The sequence below is a fragment of the Oncorhynchus mykiss genome, chromosome 12 (genome assembly GCF_057628025.1).
Source record: "Oncorhynchus mykiss isolate SJ-2025 chromosome 12, ASM5762802v1, whole genome shotgun sequence".
In the NCBI taxonomy this organism is placed as follows: domain Eukaryota; kingdom Metazoa; phylum Chordata; class Actinopteri; order Salmoniformes; family Salmonidae; genus Oncorhynchus; species Oncorhynchus mykiss.
In genome coordinates, this window is record NC_143033.1 from 18,209,985 (window position 1) to 18,232,659 (window position 22,675).

General features: G+C 46.6%; 1 protein-coding gene across 7 annotated transcripts in view; it reads left to right on the forward strand.

Annotated features, from left to right (window-relative positions):
• The window catches only part of LOC110537090 (tetratricopeptide repeat protein 28), a 102,477-nt gene extending 79,914 nt beyond the window's left edge, over positions 1–22,563 (forward strand). For 2 of the 7 annotated variants that reach the window (XM_036937079.2, XM_090191893.1), the window contains 22 exons: positions 3,342–3,561; positions 3,687–3,767; positions 4,658–4,783; positions 5,166–5,292; positions 5,437–5,546; positions 5,771–5,900; positions 6,044–6,289; positions 6,361–6,514; positions 8,304–8,426; positions 8,587–8,731; positions 12,749–12,928; positions 13,212–13,406; positions 13,498–13,847; positions 13,958–14,205; positions 15,167–15,291; positions 18,301–18,378; positions 18,507–18,666; positions 18,784–18,860; positions 19,244–19,373; positions 19,575–19,682; positions 19,845–20,496; positions 20,592–22,563. In XM_036937079.2, the coding sequence (XP_036792974.2) occupies positions 3,342–3,561; positions 3,687–3,767; positions 4,658–4,783; positions 5,166–5,292; positions 5,437–5,546; positions 5,771–5,900; positions 6,044–6,289; positions 6,361–6,514; positions 8,304–8,426; positions 8,587–8,731; positions 12,749–12,928; positions 13,212–13,406; positions 13,498–13,847; positions 13,958–14,205; positions 15,167–15,291; positions 18,301–18,378; positions 18,507–18,666; positions 18,784–18,860; positions 19,244–19,373; positions 19,575–19,682; positions 19,845–20,496; positions 20,592–21,810 (4,984 nt within the window). In that variant the 3' untranslated portion in view covers positions 21,811–22,563. Of the gene's footprint in view, positions 1–3,341; positions 3,562–3,686; positions 3,768–4,657; positions 4,784–5,165; positions 5,293–5,436; positions 5,547–5,770; positions 5,901–6,043; positions 6,290–6,360; positions 6,515–8,303; positions 8,427–8,586; positions 8,732–12,748; positions 12,929–13,211; positions 13,407–13,497; positions 13,848–13,957; positions 14,206–15,166; positions 15,292–18,300; positions 18,379–18,506; positions 18,667–18,783; positions 19,020–19,099; positions 19,124–19,243; positions 19,374–19,574; positions 19,683–19,844; positions 20,497–20,591 lie in introns of those variants that run through there. The other 5 variants (XM_036937076.2, XM_036937077.2, XM_036937078.2 and 2 more) reach the window with 5 other exon arrangements.
• The last annotated feature ends 112 nt before the right edge of the window (positions 22,564–22,675 follow it).

Here is a 22,675-nt window from a genome sequence, read left to right on the forward strand (position 1 = left end):
TCTCTCTCTCACCCTCCTCTGTCTTTATATCTCTCTCTCTCACCCTCCTCTGTCTTTATATCTCTCTCTCTCACCCTCCTCTGTCTTTATATCTCTCTCTCTCTCACCCTCCTCTGTTTTTATATCTCTCTCTCTCTCACCCTCCTCTGTCTTTATATCTCTCTCTCTCTCACCCTCCTCTGTCTTTATATCTCTCTCTCTCTCACCCTCCTCTGTCTTTATATATCTCTCTCTCTCACCCTCCTCTGTCTTTATATCTCTCTCTCTCTCACCCTCCTCTGTCTTTATATCTCTCTCTCTCTCACCCTCCTCTGTCTTTATATCTCTCTCTCTCACCCTCCTCTGTCTTTATATCTCTCTCTCTCACCCTCCTTTGTCTTTATATTTCTCTCTCACCCTCCTCTGTCTTTATATCTCTCTCTCACCCTCCTCTGTCTTTATATCTCTCTCTCACCCTCCTCTGTCTTTATATCTCTCTCTCACCCTCCTCTGTCTTTATATCTCTCCCTCTCTCACCCTCATCTGTCTTTATATCTCTCTATCTCCCTCCTTTGTCTTTATATATCTCTCTCTCACCCTCCTCTGTCTTTATATCTCTCTCTCTCTCACCCTCCTCTGTCTTTATATCTCTCTCTCTCTCACCCTCCTCTGTCTTTATATATCTCTCTCTCACCCTCCTCTGTATTTATATATCTCTCTCTCACCCTCCTCTGTCTTTATATCTCTCTCTCTCACCCTCCTCTGTCTTTATATCTCTCTCTCTCACCCTCCTTTGTCTTTATATCTCTCTCTCACCCTCCTCTGTCTTTATATATCTCTCTCTCTCACCCTCCTCTGTCTTTATATCTCTCCCTCTCTCACCCTCATCTGTCTTTATATCTCTCTCTCTCACCCTCCTCTGTCTTTATATCTCTCTCTCTCACCCTCCTCTGTCTTTATATCTCTCTCTCACCCTCCTCTGTCTTTATATCTCTCTCTCACCCTCCTCTGTCTTTATATCTCTCTCTCTCTCATCCTCCTCTGTCTTTATATCTCTCTCTCTCTCACCCTCCTCTGTCTTTATATCTCTCTCTCTCACCCTCCTCTGTCTTTATATCTCTCTCTCTCACCCTCCTCTGTCTTTATATCTCTCTCTCTCTCACCCTCCTCTGTCTTTATATCTCTCTCTCTCTCACCCTCCTCTGTCTTTATATCTCTCTCTCTCACCCTCCTCTGTCTTTATATCTCTCTCTCTCACCCTCCTCTGTCTTTATATATCTCTCTCTCTCATCCTCCTCTGTCTTTATATCTCTCTCTCTCTCACCCTCCTCTGTCTTTATATCTCTCTCTCTCTCACCCTCCTCTGTCTTTATATCTCTCTCTCTCTCACCCTCCTCTGTCTTTATATATCTCTCTCTCATTCTCCTCTGTCTTTATATATCTCTCTCTCTCACCCTCCTCTGTCTTTATATCTCTCTCTCACCCTCCTCTGTCTTTATATCTCTCTCTCTCACCCTCCTCTGTCTTTATATATCTCTCTCTCTTACCCTCCTCTGTCTTTATATATCTCTCTCTCTTACCCTCCTCTGTCTTTATATCTCTCTCTCTCTCACCCTCCTCTGTCTTTATATATCTCTCTCTCACCCTCCTCTGTCTTTATATCTCTCTCTCTCTCACCCTCCTCTGTCTTTATCTCTCTCTCTCTCTCACCCTCCTCTGTCTTTATATCTCTTTCTCTCTCACCCTCCTCTGTCTTTATATCTCTCTCTCTCACCCTCCTCTGTCTTTATATCTCTCTCTCTCTCACCCTCCTCTGTCTTTATATCTCTCTCTCTCTCACCCTTCTCTGTCTTTATATCTCTCTCTCTCACCCTCCTCTGTCTTTATATATCTCTCTCTCTTACCCTCCTCTGTCTTTATATCTCTCTCACCCTCCTCTGTCTTTATATCTCTCTCTCTCACCCTCCTCTGTCTTTATATATCTCTCTCTCTCACCCTCCTCTGTCTTTATATCTCTCTCTCTCACCCTCCTCTGTCTTTATATCTCTCTCTCTCACCCTCCTCTGTCTTTATATATCTCTCTCTCTCACCCTCCTCTGTCTTTATATCTCTCTCTCTCTCACCCTCCTCTGTCTTTATATATCTCTCTCTCTCACCCTCCTCTGTCTTTATATCTCTCTCTCTCACCCTCCTCTGTCTTTATATCTCTCTCTCTCTCACCCTCCTCTGTCTTTATATATCTCTCTCTCTCACCCTCCTCTGTCTTTATATCTCTCTCTCTCACCCTCCTCTGTCTTTATATATCTCTCTCTCTCATCCTCCTCTGTCTTTATATCTCTCTCTCTCTCACCCTCCTCTGTCTTTATATCTCTCTCTCTCTCACCCTCCTCTGTCTTTATATCTCTCTCTCTCTCACCCTCCTCTTTCTTTATATATCTCTCTCTCACCCTCCTCTGTCTTTATATCTCTCTCTCTCTCACCCTCCTCTGTCTTTATATCTCTCTCTCTCTCACCCTCCTCTGTCTTTATATCTCTCTCTCTCTCACCCTCCTCTGTCTTTATATCTCTCTCTCTCACCCTCCTCTGTCTTTATATCTCTCTCTCTCTCACCCTCCTCTGTCTTTATATCTCTCTCTCTCTCACCCTTCTCTGTCTTTATATCTCTCTCTCTCACCCTCCTCTGTCTTTATATCTCTCTCTCTCACCCTCCTCTGTCTTTATATCTCTCTCACCCTCCTCTGTCTTTATATCTCTCTCTCTCACCCTCCTCTGTCTTTATATATCTCTCTCTCTCACCCTCCTCTGTCTTTATATCTCTCTCTCTCACCCTCATCTGTCTTTATATCTCTCTCTCTCACCCTCCTCTGTCTTTATATATATCTCTCTCTCACCCTCCTCTGTCTTTATATCTCTTGCTCACCCTCCTCTCTCTGCTTCTCTGCTGGTCCCTGGTGAGGGAATGACAGAGTGATGATAGGACAAGTCATGTACAGTAGTTAGACAGATAAAGTCACAGCTCAGTGTTAGAATGCAGACACGGCCTCTTTTACATTTCCTCCCCCAAGGATATCACGTATTATATCTCATACTAGCTAAATTAACATGTCCTGTGGTTATTGCCCAATTTGTTTTCTTGTTTGCCTTCTTAAGTTGCTCATATATCTCTCTGGGAAACTAGATGCCTTTTGATGTTTGGATTTTCAGAGCTGAGTGTTTTATGTTGTGACTCATCAAATGCATTTATGTAAATAATTGGTAGGGCTCGTTCTGAATGCAATAGTGACTCATATGCAGCAAGCAGCAGGTCTACATTAGCAACTGTGAAAAGGCAAATGGGGGTAAACAAAAACAACTCCTCTCAGATCTCTAGGTAGTCTCCAGCAGGCTTTGGTGTGTTTTGAGAAGAGACTGGTGGTGGCCCATGAGCTGGGCGGATCAGGAGGCGGAGAGGGAGGAGGAGGTGGAGGAGGGGGGAAGGCCCAGGCCTATGGGGAGCTGGGAGACCTACACAGCCAGCTGGGAAATTATGAGCAAGCCCTGTCCTGCCTGGAGCATCAGCTCAACATCGCCTGCACCTCAGGGGTAAGACTTCTACCTCCAATGAATGAATGACAAGCAGGGAAGGAGGGGTGACTAACCTTTGGCAGTTACCTGTATTTTATTAATCTATATGCTATCACTATTTATTCTAAATCTGTTCCTCCCAGGACCGGGCACTAGAGGGCGAAGCGAGCGCGGCGCTGGGTGCAGTGTACCAGCTGATGGGAGAGAACGAGGCAGCTCTGCAGGTTGGTGCTGTTATATTCCCCATGCAGTGTTCTACTGTCTGCCTGTCTGTGTCCATCAATCTCTATTATATTCCCCATGCAGTGTTCTACTGTCTGCCTGTCTGTGTCCATCAATCTCTATTATATTCCCCATGCAGTGTTCTACTGTCTGCCTGTCTATGTCATCAATCTCTATTATATTCCCCATGCAGGGTTCTACTGTCTGCCTGTCTATGTCATCAATCTCTATTATATTCCCCATGCAGTGTTCTACTGTCTGCCTGTCTGTGTCCATCAATCTCTATTATATTCCCCATGCAGTGTTCTACTGTCTGCCTGTCTATGTCATCAATCTCTATTATATTCCCCATGCAGGGTTCTACTGTCTGCCTGTCTATGTCATCAATCTCTATTATATTCCCCATGCAGTGTTCTACTGTCTGCCTGTCTATGTCATCAATCTCTATTATATTCCCCATGCAGTGTTCTACTGTCTGCCTGTCTGTGTCCATCAATCTCTATTATATTCCCCATGCAGTGTTCTACTGTCTGCCTGTCTATGTCATCAATCTCTATTATATTCCCCATGCAGTGTTCTACTGTCTGCCTGTCTATGTCATCAATCTCTATTATATTCCCCATGCAGTGTTCTACTGTCTGCCTGTCTATGTCATCAATCTCTATTATATTCCCCATGCAGTGTTCTACTGTCTGCCTGTCTATGTCATCAATCTCTATTATATTCCCCATGCAGTGTTCTACTGTCTGCCTGTCTGTGTTCACCAGTCTCTATTATATTCCCCATGCAGTGTTCTACTGTCTGCCTGTCTATGTCCATTGATCTCTATTATATTCCCCATGCAGTGTTCTACTGTCTGCCTGTCTGTGTCCATCAATCTCTCTCTCTCTAGTGGCACCAGAGCGCATTAGATATTGCGGAGGAGACTGGAAGTGGGAGGAGTCAGGGAATGGCCTATGGGAACATGGGACTGACCTATGAGGCGCTGGGAAACTACGAAAAGGCTGTGGACTGTCAGGTAAACACACACTATCACATACACTATCACACTATCACACACACTGTCTCACACACTATCCCACTATCACACACACTTTCACACACACTATCCCACTATCACACACACTTTCACACACACTATCCCACTATCCCACTATCACACACACTATCCCACTATCACACACACTTTCACACACACTATCCCACTATCCCACTATCCCACTATCACACACACTTTCACACACACTATCCCACTATCACACACACTTTCACACACACTATCCCACTATCACACACACTATCTCACTAACACACTATCACACATACTATCACACTATAGTCGTGTTCTGTCAGGTAGACGGTTTGGGACTTGACCTTTCTGTCTCTTGTGATGTCATCAGGAGCAGCACCTGAGTGTGGCGGCGCAGAATAATGACCTCACAGCCAAGACACTGGCATATGGCAGCCTGGGGAGGACACACCATGCGCTACAGAACTACACACAGGCTGTCATGTACCTGCAAGAAGGTGAGAGGAGAGAGAGACAATGAGAGAGAGAGAGAGAGAGTGAATGAATGAAGACATGGTTTTTGGAGAAAGAAGGAGGAGAGGGTGATTTAATGATGTTTTGAGACTCCCTCTCTTTCTCTCACTCTCCTGTCTCTCTCTCAGGTCTGCGTCTAGCGGAGCAGTGTGGGAGGAGAGAGGAGGAGGCTAAGATCCGTCACCGTCTGGGCCTGTCACTGTGGGCCAGCAGCAACCTGGAAGAGGCCCAGCACCAGGTATCAACATAGTTTCAGAATTGAGCTTCTCTTCAGTCCTGCTGACACATGCTGGTGGACTATGGAACTGCAGTCTCTGATTCTAGAGAGATTCTATTTGAGATTACCTGTATTGGAAATAATAACTAATTGCGTGTATATCGTGATAGGGGTGCGGCATGGGTATGTATTCAGGCATGAATGCGTGTGTGATGTAGCTGTGTATTCTCTTTCTCTCTCTCCAGCTGTACCGAGCGTCTGCGTTGTTTGAGTCGATTCGTCACGAGGCCCAGCTCAGCTCAGACTACAGACTGTCTCTGTTCGACTTGCAGACGTCATCATACCAGGCTCTCCAGAGGGTCCTCGTCAGCCTGGGTAACACTTTTCTTCCTGTTCTATCTCTCTTGTTATCCATCTCCTTCCCTTTCTCTATGTATCTCTCTTTCTTTCACTCTTTCTCTCCTTGTTCACTTTCTCTTCTCATCCCTCTGTTCATCCGTTTCTCCTCTCCTCCCCAGGTCATTATGACGAGGCCCTAGCAGTGGCCGAGCGGGGTCGGACCCGGGCCTTCGCTGACCTCCTGGTGGAGCGACAGCAAGGTCACCAACCCCTGACCTCTGACCCTTATACCCCAACCCCTGACCCTTACTCGCCGGTAACCATAGAACACATCCTGGATACGGTCAACAGTCAGAAGTCACTGGTGCTGTACTTCTCTCTGGCTGCAGGGTACCTCTACAGCTGGCTACTGGCACCAGGCACAGGTAGGTACACACAGATCTACACGTGTACACACACACCTCTAATCCCTAACTCTGTGTTGTGTTGTGTGCAGGTATAGTGAAGTTCCATGAGGTGTACCTGGGTGAGGGAGGAGCCGAGCTGCAGGCTTCAGAGATCCAGGGGGGAGGAGTTAGTGGCTGTCAGACTCTGGAGCAGCACATCACTGCAGCTAGAGAGGCTCTGGGAGTTGACACCTACTACAGCAGGTGTGTGTGTTTGTGTGTATGTGTGTCTTGCACTTGCTATGGTTTCTGCTTTATTAAAATATTGTTTAGTGCTTCACTGAGAGACTGTAGGCTCTCTTTATCACTTGGCTCTGGACCCTGTCCCTCCCTCGCTCCCTCTCTATCTCTGTAGAATGGATGGGATATTCAGAGGTGACATATTTCACCCTTCCAAGTGATAATGGGACTCGCAGCCTCTCGCTTTCTCACACACACACTCACTGTACACTCACTCACACACACACACGCACATACATGCACACACACAATGCACACACACAATGCACACGGGTAATCCATCAGTGAAGTGCTTTTAATAAAGTAGAGAGAGAGACTATCACACCTCGGAGAGCAGTAGAGTTTAATACAGCGCTGCAGGCTACTACTGTGCAATGTGTTGTGTCAGCAAATGTTATCTCTCACACATTGTTCTCCTGTCCTCACTGACAACCACTGCAGTTTGTTTATTTATTTCACGTTTATTTAACCAGGTACAGTGAGGGAAAAAAGTATTTGATCCCCTGCTGATTTTGTACGTTTGCCCACTGACAAAGAAATGATCAGTCTATAATTTTAATGGTAGGTTTATTTGAACAGTGACAGACAGAATAACAACAAAAAAATCCAGAAAAACGCATGTTGGCATGTGTCTCCAGGAAAAACATCAGGGACAGACTGATATTCTGCAAAAGGTACAGGGACTGGACTGCTGAGAACTGGGGTAAAGTCATTTACTCTGATGAATCCCCTTTCCGATTGTTTGGGGCATCCGGAAAAAAGCTTGTCCGGAGAAGACAAGGTGAGCGCTACCATCAGTCCTGTGTCATGCCAACAGTAAAGCATCCTGAGACCATTCATGTGTGTGGGTTGCTTCTCAGCCAAGGGAGTGGGCTCACTCACAATTTTCCTAAGAACACAGCCATGAATAAAGAATGGTACCAACACATCCTCCAAGAGCAACTTCTCCCAACCATCCAGGAACAGTTTGGTGATGAACAATGCCTTTTCCAGCATGATGGAGCACCTTGTCATAAGGAAAAAGTGACAACTAAGTGGCTCGGGGAACAAAACATTGATATTTTGGGTCCATGGCCAGGAAACTCCCCAGACCTTAATCCCATTGAGAATTTGTGGTCAATCCTCAAGAGGCGGGTGGACAAACAAAAACCCACAAATTCTGACAAACTCCAAGCATTGATTATGCAAGAATGGGCTGCCATCAGTCAGGATGTGGGCCAGAAGTTAATTGACAGCATGACAGGGCGGATTGCAGAGGACTTGAAAAAGAAGGGTCAACACTGCAATTATTGACTCTTTGCATCAACTTCATGTAATTGTAAATAAAAGCCTTTGACTCTTGAAATGCTTGTAATTATACTTCAGTATTCCATAGTAACATCTGACAAAAATATCTAAAGACACTGAAGCAGCAGACTTTGTGAAAATTAATATTTGTGTCATTCTCAAAACTTTTGACCACGACTGTAGATGTGCAGAAGATGAATGTGCAAGTAGAGATACTGGGGTGCAAAGGAGCAAGATAAATAAATAAATACATTATGGGGATGAGGTAGTTGGATGGACTATTTTTCAGATGGGCTATGTACAGGTGCAGTGATCTGTGAGCTGCTCTGATAGCTGGTACTTAAAGCTAGTAAGGGAGATATGAGTCTCCAGCAGTACTGTTGCCCCAGCCAGCAGCACCTTACTGTGTGTGTGTGTGTGTGTGTGTGTGTGTGTGTGTGTGTGTGTGTGTGTGTGTGTGTACCAGCAGTGAGACGGAGAATGAAGCAGGTGATCTGTTAGAACAACAGTTTGAGGAACGACTGACCTCAGCCAGCGACCCCACTGACTGCCTACACAGTCAGGTGTCCAGAAACAACGTCTTCAGCAGGTGTGTGTTCTGCAGAGAGTTAATGTTGACTGAAATTTTAATTAAAATAAAGTCTGATATTTTATATGGAGAGTGTCATTCTGTATGTTCCTATGCAATATCTACTGGTGTAGACAGCACCAGTTGTTAAACCACAAGCATCATTTCTGTATTTCTTCAGAAGTGGTCAGAGTTTGTCCAGTCTGGTCAGTTCTACAGTGTCTCCAGTGAGAGAGACCTCCTCCTCTCTACTCTGTAGACCCGCCCCCCTCACCAAACCCCCCCTACGAGCCCTTCACCACCTGCTCATTGCACCTATGGAGGAGGTAAGAGAGTGTGGGTGTGTTTAACCTAATGACACTAATTTTACCATTTGATAGAGATCGAATTACATCTGTCTACTCATTATTTCACCCCCTCTCTCTCTGACTCTCTCTCTCTCTCTGCCTCCCTCTCACTTTCTCTCTGCCTCCCTCTCTCTCTCTCGCTGCCTCTCTCTCTCCCTCTCTGCCCCTCTCTCTCTCCCTCTCTGCCCCTCTCTCTCTCTCTCTCTCTCTCTCTCTCTCGCTGCCTCTCTCTCTCTGCCTCCATCTCTCTCTCTCTCTCTCTCTCTCTCTCTCTCTCTGCCCCTCTCTCTCTCTCTGCCTCTCTCTCTCTCTCTCTCTCTCTGCCCCTCTCTCTCTCTCTATCTCTCTCTCTCTCTGCCCCTCTCTCTCTCTCCCTGCCTCCCTCTCTCTCTCTCTCTGCCTCCCTCTCTCTCAATTCAATTAAATTCAAGGGCTTTATTGGCATGGGCAACATGTGTTAACATTGCCAAAGCAAGTGAGGTAGACAACATACAAAGTGAATATATAAAGTGAAAAACAACAAAAATTAACAGTAAACATTACACATACAGAGGTTTCAAAACAGTAAAGACATTACAAATGTCATATTATATATATATATACAGTGTTTTAACAATGTACAAATGGTTAAAGGACACAAGATAAAATAAATAAGCATAAATATGGGTTGTATTTACGATGGTGTGTGTTCTTCACTGGTTGCCTTTTTCTTGTGGCAACAGGTCACAAATCTTGCTGCTGTGATGGCACACTGTGGAATTTCACCCAGTAGATATGGGAGTTTTTCAAAATTGGATTTGTTTTCGAATTCTTTGTGGATCTGTGTAATCTGAGGGAACTATGTCTCTCTAATATGGTCATACATTGGGCAGGAGGTTAGGAAGTGCAGCTCAGTTTCCACCTCATTTTGTGGGCAGTGAGCACATAGCCTGTCTTCTCTTGAGAGCCATGTCTGCCTACGTCGGCCTTTCTCAATAGCAAGGCTATGCTCACTGAGTCTGTACATAGTCAAAGCTTTCCTTAATTTTGGGTCAGTCACAGTGGTCAGGTATTCTGCCGCTGTGTACTCTCTGTTTAGGGCCAAATAGCATTCTAGTTTGCTCAGTTTTTTTGTTAATTCTTTAAAATGTGTCAAGTAATTCTCTTTTATCATGATTTTCTTGGGTCTAATTGTGCTGCTGTCCTGGGGCTCTTTGGGGTGTGTTTGTGTTTGTGACTCTTCTCCAGGTTCATCTCTCTGTAGGTGATGGCTTTGTTATGGAAGGTTTGGGAATCGCTTCCTTTTAGGTGGTTATTGAATTTAACGGCTCTTTTCTGGATTTTGATAATTAGTGGGTATCGGCCTAATTCTGCTCTGCATGCATTATTTGGTGTTCTACGTTGTACACTGAGGATATTTTTGCAGAATTCTGCGTGCAGAGTCTCAATTTGGTGTTTGTCCCATTTTGTGAAGTCTTGGTTGGTGAGCGGACCCCAGACCTCACAACCATAAAGGGCAATGGGCTCTATGACTGATTCAAGTATTTTTAGCCAAATCCTAATTGGTATGTTGAAATGTATGTTTCTTTTGATGGCATAGAATGCCCTTCTTGCCTTGTCTCTCAGATCGTTCACAGCTTTGTGGAAGTTACCTGTTGTGCTGATGTTTAGGCCAAGGTATGTATCGTTTTTTGTGTGCTCTAGGGCAACAGTGTCTAGATGGAATTTGTATTTGTGGTCCTGGTGACTGGACCTTTTTTGGAACACCATTATTTTGGTCTTACTGAGATTTACTGTCAGGGCCCAGGTCTGACAGAATCTGTGCATAAGATCTAGGTGCTGCTGTAGGCCCTCCTTGGTTGGTGACAGAAGCACCAGATCATCGGCAAACAGCAGACATTTGACTTCGGATTCTAGCAGGGGGAGGCCGGGTGCTGCAGACTTTTCTAGTGCCCGCGCCAATTCGTTGATATATATGTTGAAGAGGGTGGGGCTTAAGCTGCATCCCTGTCTAACCCCACGACCCTGTGTGAAGAAATGTGTGTGTTTTTTGCCAATTTTAACCGCACACTTGTTGTTTGTGTACATGGATTTTATAATGTCGTATGTTTTACCCCCAACACCACTTTCCATCAGTTTGTATAGCAGACCCTCATGCCAGATTGAGTCGAAGGCTTTTTTTAAATCAACAAAGCATGAGAAGACTTTGCCTTTGTTTTGGTTTGTTTGGTTGTCAATTAGGGTGTGCAGGGTGAATACATGGTCTGTTGTACGGTAATTTGGTAAAAAGCCAATTTGACATTTGCTCAGTACATTGTTTTCATTGAGGAAATGTACGAGTCTGCTGTTAATAATAATGCAGAGGATTTTCCCAAGGTTACTGTTGACACATATTCCACGGTAGTTATTGGGGTCAAATTTGTCTCCACTTTTGTGGATTGGGGTGATCAGTCCTTGGTTCCAAATATTGGGGAAGATGCTAGAGCTAAGGATGATGTTATAGAGTTTTAGTATAGCCAATTGGAATTTGTTGTCTGTATATTTGATCATTTCATTGAGGATACCATCAACACCACAGACCTTTTTGGGTTGGAGGGTTTTTATTTTGTCCTGTAACTCATTCAATGTAATTGGAGTATCCAGTGGGTTCTGGTAGTCTTTAATAGTTGATTCTAAGATCTGTATTTGATCATGTATATGTTTTTGCTCTTTATTCTTTGTTATAGAGCCAAAAAGATTGGAGAAGTGGTTTACCCATATATCTCCATTTTGGATAGATAATTCTTCGTGTTGTTGTTTGTTTAGTGTTTTCCAATTTTCCCAGAAGTGGTTAGAGTCTATGGATTCTTCAATTGCATTGAGCTGATTTCTGACATGCTGTTCCTTCTTTTTCCGTAGTGTATTTCTGTATTGTTTTAGTGATTCACCATAGTGAAGGTGTAGACTCAGGTTTTCCGGGTCTCTATGTTTTTGGTTGGACAGGTTTCTCAATTTCTTTCTTAGATTTTTGCATTCTTCATCAAACCATTTGTCATTATTGTTCATTTTCTTCGGTTTTCTATTTGAGATTTTTAGATTTGATAGGGAAGCTGAGAGGTCAAATATACTGTTAAGATTTTCTACTGCCAAGTTTACACCTTCACTATTACAGTGGAACGTTTTACCCAGGAAATTGTCTAAAAGGGATTGAATTTGTTGTTGCCTAATTGTTTTTTGGTAGGTTTCCAAACTGCATTCCTTCCATCTATAGCATTTCTTAATGTTACTCAGTTCCTTTGGCTTTGATGCCTCATGATTGAGTATTGCTCTGTTTAAGTAGACTGTGATTTTGCTGTGGTCTGATAGGGGTGTCAGTGGGCTGACTGTGAACGCTCTGAGAGACTCTGGGTTGAGGTCAGTGATAAAGTAGTCTACAGTACTACTGCCAAGAGATGAGCTATAGGTGTACCTACCATAGGAGTCCCCTCGAAGCCAACCGTTGACTATGTACATACCCAGCGTGCGACAGAGCTGCAGGAGTTGTGACCCGTTTTTGTTGGTTATGTTGTCATAGTTGTGCCTAGGGGGGCATATGTGGGAGGGAATGCTGTCACCTCCAGGCAGGTGTTTGTCCCCCTGTGTGCTGAGGGTGTCAGGTTCTTGTCCGGTTCTGGCATTTAGGTCGCCACAGACTAGTACATGTCCCTGGGCCTGGAAATGATTGATTTCCCCCTCCAGGATGGAGAAGCTGTCTTCATTAAAGTATTGGGATTCTAGTGGGGGGATATAGGTAGCACACAAGAGGACATTTTTCTCTGTTAGGATAATTTCCTTTTGAATTTCTAGCCAAATGTAGAATGTTCCTGTTTTGATTAATTTAATGGAGTGAGTTAGGTCTGCTCTATACCAAATTAGCATACCCCCTGAGTCCCTTCCCTGTTTCACACCACACCTCTCTCTCTCTCTCTCTCTCTCTCTGCCCCTCTCTCGCTCTCTCTCTGCCTCTCTCTCTCTCTCTCTGCCCCTCTCTCTCTCTAGGTGCTGATGCCTGGCAGTGGTGCAGTTGGCAGACACAGACAGTTGGTGTTGGTGTTAGAGGGAGAGCTGTACCTGGTTCCCTTCGCTCTGCTCAAAGGTAGCTCTTCTAATGAGTACCTGTATGAGAGGTTCAACCTTCTAGCTGTCCCATCTATAGGGAGCCTGGGGGCTGCAGCCAAGGTGGGTGTATAGCACACACACACACACACAGACAGACAGACAAACAAACAAACAGACAGACAGACAGACACACACACACACACACACAGAGAAACACACACAGAGACACTCAAATACCCCCCCCCCCCCCCACACACACACACACACACAGAGACACACTATACAATACAACAGCACAACCTGCACAATTCAATATACTGATGGCATACAGTATTAACCATTTTTGTCATTAAATGAGTATGACTGGCTGATCATTTAAACACACTCCTCCTTTCTTCCCCAGTCCCACCCTCGTCACAGAGCTCCTTTCCTCTACAGCGGTGGGGGTTCTATGACCGCAGTAGTGGGGGCTCCACACCTGCCCTCCAGGGTGATGGAGCGTTGGCTGTGGGGGCCGCTGCCTTCTGCCCACGACGAGGCCCTCCGCCTGGGGGAACTGCTGGGTTGCCAGCCCCTCACTGGTACACAGGCCACCAAGGTACATAAAAAAAGTGTGTGTGTGTTTTGCTCCCACTGTGACTTATTGAGATGCACAATCAGACAACATTCTCCTCACTTCTCTTCTCTAGGAGCGTGTGCTAGCAGCCATGAGCCAGGCAGAGTGTGTTCACTTTGCTACTCATGTCTCCTGGAAGCTGGCGGCCCTGGTTCTCTCCCCCAGCCAGGATCCAGGGCTGGGCTCAGAAACACAGCCCAAGGAGAGTGCACCATGTGGGGGATCACTTTTACGCGAGAGTGGGGATGTGGGAGCAAGTACTGAGCTACGGGAGGAGAGGAGTGAGGACGGAAGAAGTGTGTGTGACACAGAGAGTGTGTGTGACGCAGAGAGTGTGTGTGACAGTCCACCGCTACAGGACTTTCTGCTCACTGCGGCCGACATACTGGACCTGAGACTGCCTGTGAAACTGGTGGTTCTGGGGTAAGACACATACACACACACACACAGATGCTAAATGTTCAATCAAGCAGTTTTAGTTTGTTTAAAACTGTATGTCTAAGTTTATTATCTTGTTATCTCTCCTCTCTCAGGTCGTACCAGGAGTGTGTCAGCAGAGTGACCTCAGACGGTGTGGTGGGGCTGTCCCGTGCCTTCCTGACAGCGGGGGTGCAGTGTGTGTGTGTGTCGCTGTGGCCCGTTCCCATGGCAGCATCCAAGGTGTTCACGCACAGCTTCTACACGGCACTACTGAACGGGACCAAGGCCAGTGCAGCTCTCTCTGAGGCCATGAAGACTCTACAGAGCAGCACACACTTCTCACACCCGTCTAACTGGGCAGGTTAGTACACACACACACACACCCGTCTAACTGGGCAGGTTAGTACACACACACACCCATCTAACTGGGCAGGTTAGTACACACACACACCCGTCTAACTGGGCAGGTTAGTACACACACACACCATTCTAACTGGGCAGGTTAGTACACACACACACCATTCTAACTGGGCAGGTTAGTACACACACACACCCTTCTAACTGGACAGGTTAGTACACACACCCTTCTAACTGGGCGGGTTAGTACATAAACCCTGCTAACTGGGCGGGTTCGTACATAAACCCGTCTAACTGGGCGGGTTAGTACATAAACCCTTCTAACTGGGCGAGTTAGTACATAAACCCTTCTAACTGGGCGGGTTAGTACACACACCCGTCTAAACTGGGCGGGTTAGTACGTAAACCCTTCTAACTGGGCAGGTTAGTACACACACCCGTCTAACTGGGCGGGTTAGTACATAAACCCTTGTAACTGGGCGGGTTAGTACACACACCCTTCTAACTGGGCGGGTTAGTACATAAACCCTTCTAACTGGGCGGGTTAGTACACACCCGTCTAACTGGGCGGGTTAGTACATAAACCCTTCTAACTGGGCGGGTTAGTACATAAACCCTTCTAACTGGGCGGGTTAGTACACACACCCTTCTAACTGGGCGGGTTAGTACATAAACCCTTCTAACTGGGCGGGTTAGTACACACACCCTTCTAACTGGGCGGGTTAGTACATAAACCCTTCTAACTGGGCGGGTTAGTACACACACCCTTCTAACTGGGCGGGTTAGTACATAAACCCTTCTAACTGGGCGGGTTAGTACACACACCCGTCTAACTGGACAGGTTAGTATGGTATACACACATACACGCATGATCACACATTACATCAGCTGATGTAAAAAGGGCTTTATGAATACATTTGATTGATTGATTGACATGATTCACTCCTCTTCCTGTTTTCTCTCAGGCTTCATGTTGATTGGCTGTGATGTGAAGCTGAACAGCCCCTCGTCTCTGATTGGCCAGGCCCTGGCAGAGATCCTCCAGTATCCTGAGAGAGCTAGAGATGCCCTGAGAGTTCTACTGCACCTGGTAACAAACATGCACAACATCACCTGGTAACAAACATGCACAACATCACCTGGTCACAAACATGCACAACATCACCTGGTAACAAACATGCACAACATCACCTGGTAACAAACATGCACAACATCACCTGGTCACAAACATGCACAACATCACCTGGTCACAAACATGCACAACATCACCTGGTCACAAACATGCACAACATCACCTGGTCACAAACATGCACAACATCACCTGGTAACAAACATGCACAACATCACCTGGTAACAAACATGCACAACACCACCTGGTCACAAACATGCACAACATCACCTGGTCACAAACATGCACAACATCACCTGGTCACAAACATGCACAACATCACCTGGTCACAAACATGCACAACATCACCTGGTAACAAACATGCACAACATCACCTGGTAACAAACATGCACAACATCACCTGGTCACAAACATGCACAACATCACCTGGTCACAAACATGCACAACATCACCTGGTCACAAACATGCACAACATCACCTGGTCTCAAACATGCACAACATCACCTGGTCACAAACATGCACAACATCACCTGGTCACAAACATGCACAACATCACCTGGTAACAAACATGCACAACATCACCTGGTCACAAACATGCACAACATCACCTGGTCACAAACATGCACAACATCACCTGGTAACAAACATGCACAACATCACCTGGTAACAAACATGCACAACATCACCTGGTAACAAACATGCACAACATCACCTGGTCACAAACATGCACAACATCACCTGGTAACAAACATGCACAACATCACCTGGTAACAAACATGCACAACATCACCTGGTAACAAACATGTACAACATCACCTGGTAACAAACATGCACAACATCACCTGGTCACAAACATGCACAACATCACCTGGTCACAAACATGCACAACATCACCTGGTCACAAACATGCACAACATCACCTGGTAACAAACATACACAACATCACCTGGTCACAAACATGCACAACATCACCTGGTAACAAACATGCACAACATCACCTGGTAACAAACATGCACAACATCACCTGGTAACAAACATGCACAACATCACCTGGTCACAAACATGCACAACATCACCTGGTCACAAACATGCACAACATCACCTGGTCTCAAACATGCACAACATCACCTGGTAACAAACATGCACAACATCACCTGGTCACAAACATGCACAACATCACCTGGTAACAAACATGCACAACATCACCTGGTCACAAACATGCACAACATCACCTGGTCACAAACATGCACAACATCACCTGGTAACAAACATGCACAACATCACCTGGTAACAAACATGCACAACATCACCTGGTAACAAACATGCACAACATCACCTGGTCACAAACATGCACAACATCACCTGGTAACAAACATGCACAACATCACCTGGTAACAAACATGTACAACATCACCTGGTAACAAACATGCACAACATCACCTGGTCACAAACATGCACAACATCACCTGGTCACAAACATGCACAACATCAGCTGGTCACAAACATGCACAACATCACCTGGTAACAAACATACACAACATCACCTGGTCACAAACATGCACAACATCACCTGGTAACAAACATGCACAACATCACCTGGTCACAAACATGCACAACAACACCTGGTCACAAACATGCACAACATCACCTGGTCACAAACATGCACAACACCACCTGGTAACAAACATGCACAACATCACCTGGTCACAAACATGCACAACATCACCTGGTCACAAACATGCACAACATCACCTGGTCACAAACATGCACAACATCACCTGGTCACAAACATGCACAACATCACCTGGTAACAAACATGCACAACATCACCTGGTAACAAACATGCACAACATCACCTGGTAACAAACATGCACAACATCACCTGGTAACAAACATGCACAACATCACCTGGTCACAAACATGCACAACATCACCTGGTAACAAACATGCACAACATCACCTGGTAACAAACATGCACAACATCACCTGGTCACAAACATGCACAACATCACCTGGTCACACAACATGCACAACATCACCTGGTAACAAACATGCACAACATCACCTGGTCACACAACATGCACAACATCACCTGGTCACAAACATGCACAACATCACCTGGTCACAAACACACACAACATCACCTGGTCACAAACATGCACAACATCACCTGGTAACAAACATGCACAACATCACCTGGTAACAAACATGCACAACATCACCTGGTCACACAACATGCACAACATCACCTGGTCACAAACATGCACAACATCACCTGGTCACAAACACACACAACATCACCTGGTCACAAACACGCACAACATCACCTGGTCACAAACATGCACAACATCACCTGGTCACAAACATGCACAACATCACCTGGTAACAAACATGCACAACATCACCTGGTCACAAACATGCACAACATCACCTGGTAACAAACATGCACAACATCACCTGGTCACAAACATGCACAACATCACCTGGTAACAAACATGCACAACATCACCTGGTCACAAACATGCACAACATCACCTGGTCACAAACATGCACAACATCACCTGGTAACAAACATGCACAACATCACCTGGTAACAAACATGCACAACATCACCTGGTCACAAACATGCACAACATCACCTGGTCACAAACATGCACAACATCACCTGGTAACAAACATGCACAACATCACCTGGTCACACAACATGCACAACATCACCTGGTCACAAACATGCACAACATCACCTGGTCACAAACACACACAACATCACCTGGTCACAAACACGCACAACATCACCTGGTCACAAACATGCACAACATCACCTGGTCACACAACATGCACAACATCACCTGGTCACAAACATGCACAACATCACCTGGTCACACAACATTTGCCATATTGCCTATGTCTATTCAAGAGACTTTAAAGAGCCTTGCCAAATAATGTGATTTATTTCCCTTCATCCCTCAGGTTGAGAAGTCTCTCCAGCGTATACAGAGTCATCAGAGTAACGCCATGTACACCTCGCAGCAGAGCGTGGAGAATAAGGTGTGTTTTCATATGTGTGTGTGTGCTCGGCATCTTTACTTCGGTGAAATGTCTTCAGGTATTTGGTGTTCCTCATTACTTGGTTATTCTGTGTGATCTTAATGAATAACTGTTTTATATGAACCCAGGTTGGTGGGGTCCCGGGATGGCAGGCCCTGCTGTCAGCTGTGGGGTTCCGGTTAGACTGTTCTGGTACCGGCAGTGGTCTCCCCGCTGCTGTCTTCTTCCCTACGGCTGACCCTGGAGACCGGCTGCAGCTCTGCAGCACCACCCTGCAGTCGCTCCTCGGTAACCTAGCAATTTAGGAGTGAATCAATCAATTAATCAATCAGACTGTCAGCACAGCACCATACTCTAGATCCAACATAGTAATCAGTCAGTCCATCAATCCTCTCTGTCGTCCAGGTCTGCCTCATGCAGCCTTCCAGGCTCTCTGTAAACTGGTCACTGCTGCTGAGACTGGAGACCAGCTCATCAACAAGGTAGGCCTCAATGCACACTGATTCATTTGCATGCTGTATGCTTTATTTGAATATACCTATGATGAGCCTGGCAATATTTGCATGGGGTCAATATCATCATAACCTGAGTCATTTTTATGGCTGATAAACAGTGGTAGTCCCTGCATGGTGTTCATTAACAAGGCCTGTTGCTTTCTAATGTTCTGTTCCTAACAGTTTAAGTCCTCTCTCGCTCTCTCCCTCTTACCCACCACTTGAAGGCTGTTAAATATATGGTGGGAATGGTAAGTTGTGTGTTGTTGCTTTCTAGCATGAGAAACTCATACTGAGACAAAAAAAGGGGGGCAGGGCAGAAATTATAGTGCGATAATATGCTGCGATAACTTACCTCTCTCGGTCTCCAGCTTCACCAGGTATTGTTTCAGCAGCAGTCATGTGACAAGGAGCTGGAGTTCTCATTGGCTCCCATCCAGGTGTCCATTAGTGTCCAGCTGTGGAGACTTCCTGGTTGTCATGAGTTCCTGGCTGCGCTGGGTGAGTCTGTCATCACTGTACTGAGAGTTGGATATATAATAGCAGAGGTTTTTCCCTTCTCATTTTTAGACCGCCAGTGTGGGTGACCGACTAGGTTTTGAACCCAGGTCTCCATTATGTCACAAGACTGTGTTAGCCCATTGAGCTAAAGCCTAGACGTTTGGTGTGTGTCATTATTTTCCCTTCTCTGTTTCCCTGCAGGTTTTGACCTGTGTGAGGCAGGACAGGAGGAGGTGCTATTGAAGACTGGTAAACAGGCTAACAGACGGACCATGCACTTTGCTCTGCAGTCTCTACTAGCACTGTTTGGTAAGAGTCTCCAAGCCCTCTCTCTTAACTCTACATTGTTATGTATGTTAGTTACATAGTCTGGCATCCAGACTTAAGTGAAACATTCCTATACTTGCATTGTGTTTCACCATTTCATCTTACCTGTGTCTCACCTGTCCATCTTGTCCTCTCTCCCTGCAGACTCTACGGAGCTGCCCAAACGCCTCAGCTTGGACAGCTCTTCCTCTCTTGAGTCTCTCTCCTCCTCCCAGTGTGCCTCCCACTCTCTCCCTCTCTCCCTCCCCCTCAACCTTCCCCAGCCTCCCTTCTCTCCCCCACTTGGCGGCGCAGACGGTCTCTCCTGTGACGCCATCTCCCTCTACAGCCTCAGCTCACTCACCTCCTCTCTCAGCTTCCTGTCTCGCCCCGAACCCGCAGGAAGTGATGTCATCAGCCAGCGCTCACGGCAGCAGGAACTGGAGCGGCACCGCGGAGGAGCGGGGTTATTCGCCTCGCACCGACACACAGGAGGCATGTTGAGAAACAGATTAACAAATCACAGAGGAGGAGGAGGGACAGAGGGGGAGGAGCAGGAGGAGTATGAAGGCTTCTCCATCATCAGCAGTGAACCTCTGGGGGGAGGAGGGGGGAGGGAGTGTGACACCTTACCCCTCCCTGGGGGATACAGACACCTTAGAGGAGCGGGGAGGGGAGGCGTGGTGGGGAGAGGGTACCCCGTCTCAGTCTCCTCTAAGGGGAGTGTCAGCACTCCCACCTCACCGCTCAAAGTCCCCCTGCCGCCCCTGGCCATACCCCCCAGCCCTAACACACAAGCGGTACCAACTTCCCAGGGGTAAGTTGTTGCTTTTTAACTGTTTGCTTCAACTGTTTGCCTCTTGACCTACTTGTCACATCAAATGAACCATCTCTCCCCCCTCTCCTCACCAGCTCTCAGAGCGTGTCTAAAGGTCAGCTGGTCAGTACAGAGGCGGTGCTCTCTGAGTCTGACCAGTCCAGTACAGAGACAGACAGCACCGTCAAGTCCCAGGAAGACAAGCCTCCCCCCACCCCTCTGGACCCCCAGGAGCTGGCCAGCAGGATCCTGTCAGAGACCCAAAGCCACATGCAGGCTGTGGAGAGCCTCCAGAGGGGGAGGACAGGAAGGGCAGGCAACGGAGGAGGGGAGGAGGGGTTAAGGGGACCAGAACGTAGACCCTCCTGCACCTCAGCCCGTCTGACCCCCGCCGCAGGGGGTTTGGGCTTCCGTTCGTCTGAGACCAGCGCTTTCAGCAGACCCAGTAGTAGAGCCAGCCTACAGGCCCGGGCTTCACCTCTCTCACCACTCCCTTCCCCCCTCTCCACGCCCCTTCTCTCCACAAGGTCCAAACCACCCTCTCGTTCCTCATCCTTACAGAAGATCAGCTCCGGCTACAACAGCACGACCCTATCCTCCCGCTCTCCCTCCCTCTCTTTCTCTCACCCCAACCCCTCGCCCTCCAGAACCCCAGACCCCCACATCCAGGCGCAGCTCAGACATAAATACCCTAGCTCCCCTTATACCCCCCACATCTCACACTCCCCCAATAGCATCTCCATCTCCCCCAGCTCAGGCCACCCTTCCCCAGTCGGAAGCTTCCCATCCTTGGCTGCATCCCCAGTCCTCTCCCTGGCCCCTTCCCCTGCCCTCTCTTTCTCCTCCACAGGTTCCACTTCTGCCCGCTCCAGCCCGGCCGAAACCCCAGACCTGGGCCGGTTGAAACGGGCAGGCCTTGTGGACGAGAGGGTACAGGCCATCCACAACCTGAAGACCTTCTGGTCCAACGCCACCCAGAGGCAGGAGGTTCCCGGCCCAGGCAGGGTGCTCCGAGGTGGTGGGAAGAAGATGAGCACGGTCCAGAAAGATGTCCTGGGGCTCCTTCACCTCTCTCCAAGACATGGATCCACCAACCAGAACCAGGACACTGAAGGGCCCCAGAGCCCTACCAACCCACCTGACGGACACAAGAAGCTGGTTTCAAAACCGCCAGTGGTGCTTCCTCCTCATACTGCTACTGACTCCTTTTTGGGAGGTAGTCCCGGAGCACCCCCACACCCTGTCAGACTGCCCTCGGGGAAAGGCTTCAAGTTCCCCTCGCCTGGGAAGTTCTTCCCCTCCTCTAAATGCTGAGAGGGGTTAGAGACTCTTAATGGTTAGAGATCTACTCCTGACTCTGAGGCTCTTCTAGTGGATTATGCTAGCTGGGCTGTGTGCTATGAAAGGGACTGAACCTTACACTAGCAAGAAGGCCAAATGGGGACAACCAAAACTGAAGTTCTGATTTGCATTAGTTAAATAGAAAGTGGGAATGGGACACTTTGCAGTGACTGACTGCTCCCTAGTGGAGAGGAAAGGAAGGACAGAGCAGGGACAGGTCATAAAGGAGAAGAGTGCAATCACCCTGAAGGACAGAGGGGGACAGACTGGACTCTGTATAACTCTGGGTTGAAATCTGCCTGAGATTCCTCACTGACATGTAGTCCCCTTGCCTCCTCCTACACTGTAAAGACACTTTGATACAGGCAGACTGTTAGAATGACTGAAAATACCAATATGGTGTTTCTATTTTTGACCTAAAACGCTCGCTGTTTGCGAAAGTCAATAAAATGCTAAATGGAACTGTTTTAATTCTGATTTATTTGAATATAATTATTGTGAATTGTTATTACCAAGGTTCGTAACTGTTATTATCGTTATTATGTTTTGTAAATTAAATCCTGTGCTTTGTAATCAGTATTACGTGTTTTTATATATTAAGAAGCAAATGGTGCACAAAAATAAATAAAAACATTTCATATTTTTATTGAAGTTTTGAAAAGGCACGAGACAATTTCTTTGTAAAGTAAGTGTTAGTCTGAAAGCATTAAATATATTGCTATTCAATATTTCAATGTCTTTTTAACACACATTTTGCACCAGTGGACCCTTGTTAAAGATGCACTATGCAGAAATCACTCTGCCATTTCCTGGTTGCTAAAATTCTAATAGTTCTGCT